We start from the raw sequence: 5,426 nt of genomic DNA on the forward strand, positions 1-5,426 counted from the left end.
GGCGGAAGGGATCGCGAGTCGGCGGCTGCGGTAAGGCCTATTGTTTTCGTGATGTTTCTTCGTCGTAAACGATCATAAATTTTTAATTAAAATAGTATTTTTCTTTCACACCAAATCAGTCAATAGTAATAATTGAAACAACCTCTCTCTCTCTCACTGTAGAAAAATATTGTCCCATCGCTAAAAAGTTACAGTGTGTGGCCGAATCGGCCCTTCTTGTTTCTCGTGCACCTCGTGGCTCGAGCTGCTCAGCTGCAGTGTTGCCTTCACTTGACTTTCCTCCCCCGATCTCGCTGGCGTTGCTCCCCTATCCGGCTATCCGTCCACTGATTTCTGGCGCAAGAATAAGCTGAAAGAGGCGACACAAGTCGAGCCGAACGGGCATCACCGGCGGCGATGGAGAACCTGCTGTCCGCCGCATCCCACGAGACGCTCCCGGACAGCTTCGTCTTCCCGGCCGAGCAGCGCCCGCCGCCGTCGTCCGCCGCCGTCGCGCTCCCCGTCATCGACCTCTCCGCCCCCCGCGACGAGGTCCGGCGAGCCGTTCTTGAAGCTGGCAAGGAGCTAGGCTTCTTCCAGGTACCTCCGTGTGACCGTGTGTCCTCCTTCCTTCCTCCAACTCCTCCACCTTGGGTCGTCTCCTCTCATGCATCTCACCGCTAGTCTAATAATGCAGGTGGTGAACCACGGCGTGCCGGAGCAGGCGGTGCGGGACATGGAGGCGTGCTGCGAGGAGTTCTTCCGCCTTCCCGCGGAGGACAAGGCGGCCTTCTACTCCGAGGACACGGACAAGCCCAACCGCCTCTTCACCAGCACCACCTACGGCACCGGCGGCGAGCGCTACTGGCGTGACTGCCTCCGCATCGCCTGCGGCTTCCCCGTCGCCGCCGACGCCAAGAACGCCTGGCCAGACAAGCCCGACGACCTCAGGTAGTCATCAGATCAGGCGAGGTGACTGACTTCTATAGAATGTAATCAGTCCTGACCGTCTTGCGGCCGTGCAGGGAGGCGATGGAGAGGTTCATCGCGCCGACGCGGGCGCTGGGCATGGAGCTGCTGCGGCTGCTGTGCGAGGGCGTGGGGCTCCGCCCGGACTACTTCGAGGGGGACCTCAGCGCCGGCGACGTGGTCGTGAACGTCAACCACTACCCGCCGTGCCCGGACCCGGCGCGCACGCTGGGCCTGCCGCCGCACTGCGACCGCAACCTCATCACGCTCCTCCTCCAGGGGAGCGTCGCCGGCCTCCAGGTCTCCTACCGCGGCGAGTGGATCCGCGTCCAGCCCGTGCCCGGCGCCTTCGTCGTCAACTTCGGCCACCAGCTCGAGGTCCACCAGCTGATTTTTTTTTTCTCTTGTTGAGAGACGTGGCGAGATGCAATTGATTGAGTTGTTTGATGACGATGGTGGCGCATGCGTGCGTGCAGATCGCGACGAACGGGCTGCTGAAGAGCGTGGAGCACCGCGCGGCGGCCAACGCGGCGGTGCCGCGCACGTCGGTGGCGACGTTCATCATGCCCACCGACGACTGCCTCGTCGCCCCCGCCGCGGAGCTCGCTGCCGGGGACGGCGGCGCGCGGTACCGCGCCGTCACGTTCCGGGAGTTCATGAGGGTGTACAAGACCGTCGGCGCGCGCAGGGAGAGCGTCGAGAAGGCCTTCAAGATCTGACGATGCAGTCGCCGTCGTCACCTGCTTTGGCACTTTGGCAGCGTCGTCTGTGGTCTGTGCCCATGCCGTGCTCTGTAGCCTGCACACACACACACCAGTCACCAGAGAGCTGCCCGCTCCTGGTGTCGGCTTGGCTGCCAAAGTGCCAAGAGAATTGCATGGGCCCACGAATTCATTTGTGCATGTGTGTGTTTTCTTGAAATAATAATAACAAATTGCTTTGTGTTGATGATGATATGCAAAACAGAAATGCTATACAACACACATGTGTTTTAGTGGAAAAAAAACACATGGATTTGTTTTCACAGGTGTTGCGCACGGCGCCGCTGTCGGCCACCGGCCGCTTCCTATTCCTGTTCCGCCTCGGAACAAGTTGGCGCCGGCGGGATGAATGATCGATTCAGGCGGTATCTAGCTCGATCATCAAGTCACCATCATCAGAACGAACGACGACGCACTCCCGCTACGCACCTGGCAGCACTTGGATGTGATGGGCAGCCGTCCGGTGACCTGCGACAGCGACACCTCCTCGATCTCGAACCCGATGGAGTGCAGTGTAACACCCTCGGTGTTAAGCATGCACTTAACCTTGACATTTCATGATCACAATCATCATTGAGCATTCATGATCATGAGCATCAGTCATGCATTTATGAGCTTATATCATATGAAACATGTTTTCGAAACACTGCAACATATTGTATATTTCATGTGTGTTGTTTTATGAAATGAATAGTGTGCAACATGTGCAACTCACTTTAGTTAAACATGGTTAGTTAGCTATGCAACAAGATCATGAAACATGTGAAATAGGACTATGAAACAAATGTAACATTTCATTGGTTTTTCATTGTTTCAGTACTTACAGTGCTTGATTCTTGTGTGACCAATGTTTGAAAGGTGTATAGAACCTTGGTAATGCTTTAAACATGTTTAGAGTAGCATAAGGAACCACTTTGGTATTCATGACTAAGTCTAGTTTAGTCTCTAAGTCATTGATATGGTGTATGACATTATTTTAAAGTGCCATGTTTGACCTAGTTTGAACTATGTGATAGAATCTTTGCATGGCAGTGAACCTTTAAACAAAGTTGTAGTATTTGAGTAGATCAACAACTTTTATGTTTGGGTCTTGAGCTAATTCTGTGCATAGCTTAGTCATTTTGAACTCACAAAAAATCAACAATTCACTGGTTTTCAGCACTTAGAATTTTTCTAAGTCCTTCTCGGTTTTCCAGTTTCGCAGGCTTGATTTTGGCACGATATTACTCAGTATTGGTTGGGAATTAGGACTTGATCCTTTCATCGAAGTTGAAGATGGTATATAGTTCTACGACTTTTATTTAGATTGTTTTCGATTTTGCTTCACGGTTTAGGAGAACGAGCATCACCATATCGCGCTGTCAGGCCGGTATCTCTCTGCTGATCTAACTGAATCGGTAGCTACAGTAAACTGACGGGTTTCAGAAGTTTGAAGCCGCGTGGCGCCGCGCGTCGTCGCCGGCCTGACCGGCCAGGCCACGTCGGGCCTCGGCGCTCCATTTCACGCCCCTGTGTCCGCCCGTCACCCTTCGCATTTCATTTCTTTGTCTGCCTCCTCTCTTCGCCTTTGCACACACCCGCAGCAACTGCCGTAGTGTCGAGCCGCGCCGCCGTCGCCATTGCCGGCCCAGCGCGCACCACGTCCCTCCTCCGCCACCGCCGTAGTTCCTCAGTGACCCCACCGTCGCACCACGTTCGTTTTGTTCGCTAGAAGCGCACGGTAAGCCGTTGTGTGCAGTGTGCAGTCCTCGCCGGCGTTTTCACTGCCGCATCCCGTCACCGCGGTCGGGCCATCTCCGACCACCGCGAGTCCCGTTAGTGTGTGCGCTAGAGTTGCTTTGGGATGGTGAACCTCGGCGTAACCTTTGATTTCGTTGTCTCAGTCGCCGTTGATGGCTCGCCGTTGATCCGCACCACCGGGCCGCCATGGACGTCGCCGTCTTCCTTAGCTCCGGCGATAGACCTAGCTAGATGGCTCGGTAGATGCGCAATGTCGTGAGTAAGCTTGTAGCGCTAGTGTTGTCGCCGGAAAAGTCGCCGCCGGCGAACTCCGGCCGATTCCGCGCCGTCCCGCGCGGTGCTCTATTTTCCGTCGCTACAGTAACCCAGTTCAAATAAAGCTAGTTCATTTGTCCAGATTTGATGCAAACTTTGAAAAATCATAGGTGGAGTTCTAGATGTCCAATTTTTGTGAACCAAATTGTGATGTGTTCCTAATGAAGTGTAGTTTTTTATAAAAATATGAAATATACAGTTTATTGTATTTTTCTTGGTGATTAAAATGTATTTAAATAAATGCTTTTTGAATGTTAATAAACTTGTAAATTAGATATCTTGAGCTAGAAAAGTGATAAAATTGTGATTCTAAGTTTGTTGGTCTTATGTTGACATGCTTTAGCTAGGAAAATTTTATAATCTGTTGTTTGACACTTTTCTATAGGGTTTATTATTTTCACTAAAATCGACCTTGCTAGCTTGTCATTTTTGTAAAGAATATTTTACTTGGTAAAATGGCATGAAACTTTTATAGTAGTCTTGTGGTAGCACTTGGAGGTCACTGTAATTTTCTGAGAATTTATTATGCACATTTGGTATAGGTTTATTATTTAACCTAATTATCTAAATAAATTAATAAATACAATTAAATAAATAGTTTGGGCTTTGCCATTATGTTTTCTTGAGTGTATTTGATGCCCCTGAACTGTTGGTGTACTTGGTGGTGTCAAATTTTGAATGCTTACATGTAGTAGAAATATTGTTGTTTTATAATTCGATTTAACATGTTTTCGGACAGATTCTGTTGCTTGTTATGTTGCATAGTCAAAATGATGTTTTCTGTAGAAATGATTAATAACAAAGTTGTAGGTAACTTCTTCAACTATCTTGTGTTAAAATTTCAGGTGAATAGGCCAAAGGGTTTAGGAGTTCTACCTGTTTAAAAGTTAGTTTTCCGAATTGCTTGTTCTCTGGAATTTCTGGACAGCACTGCATAGATTGCCTATTTTGTCTAGGATAGATTGTGATTCAGCTTTTGGTTATTAAATAAGAGTTGTAGACAATTTTATAAGCTTTCCAGAAAGTCTAAGATCACAGAATTTGGATAAGTATAACTTCAGTTATGATATAAACTTGTAACTGTCATGTGTAACTTAGATATTGCTTTGTGTGAAATTTGTAAATAACTAGAGAAGAGATATGCACCTACTAGGCAAATAAGGAGTTAGCATTGTTATCATTTTGCTACTTAACATCATTGTTGCAGCATGTACATTCCTTATCACATCCTCCGTGATCCATCTTATGCATTCATGGTACTTATGCATATGCATGCAATAGGTGCAACCGAAGGGATCACGCTAGTGGAGCTCGACGTCGACCCGCAGGAGGAGAATCAGGAAGTTCAGCACCTGGAGGTTCCTGGAGAAGGAGAGCCTGAAGCCGATCACCTTCCCGAGTGCCCTGATCACCAGCCTTCGACGTTTGTGAAAGGCAAGCCCCGGAGCATTATAAGCCTCCCTATTTTATTAATGTCACTTAAAGTTATTCGTATTGCTGCATTACGTGACAGGAGTTGTTTGGAAACCATTGTTGCATATTACCTTCCTTGACCAAAAATATTTACCATGAATCCTATTTAAGTCTAGGAACGTTTATCATGCTTAGCTATGCTTAGACCGGTATAAGTCGGGTGATTTCCTGTCACCTGCGAGCTATAGG

The 5,426-nt window shown here is 48.9% G+C and overlaps 1 protein-coding gene across 1 annotated transcript; it reads left to right on the forward strand.

Moving 5' to 3' along the window:
• Positions 1 to 211: 211 nt before the first annotated feature.
• LOC136545263 (2'-deoxymugineic-acid 2'-dioxygenase-like) lies at positions 212 to 1,808 on the forward strand. Its single transcript, XM_066537305.1, has 4 exons — positions 212 to 579; positions 677 to 930; positions 1,005 to 1,326; positions 1,425 to 1,808. The coding sequence occupies exons 1-4, from the start codon at positions 397 to 399 to the stop codon at positions 1,665 to 1,667; spliced, it is 1,002 nt and encodes a 333-aa protein (XP_066393402.1). The 5' UTR covers positions 212 to 396; the 3' UTR covers positions 1,668 to 1,808.
• The last annotated feature ends 3,618 nt before the right edge of the window (positions 1,809 to 5,426 follow it).

This window comes from Miscanthus floridulus, chromosome 3 (assembly GCF_019320115.1).
Source record: "Miscanthus floridulus cultivar M001 chromosome 3, ASM1932011v1, whole genome shotgun sequence".
NCBI classification, from domain to species: Eukaryota; Viridiplantae; Streptophyta; class Magnoliopsida; order Poales; family Poaceae; genus Miscanthus; species Miscanthus floridulus.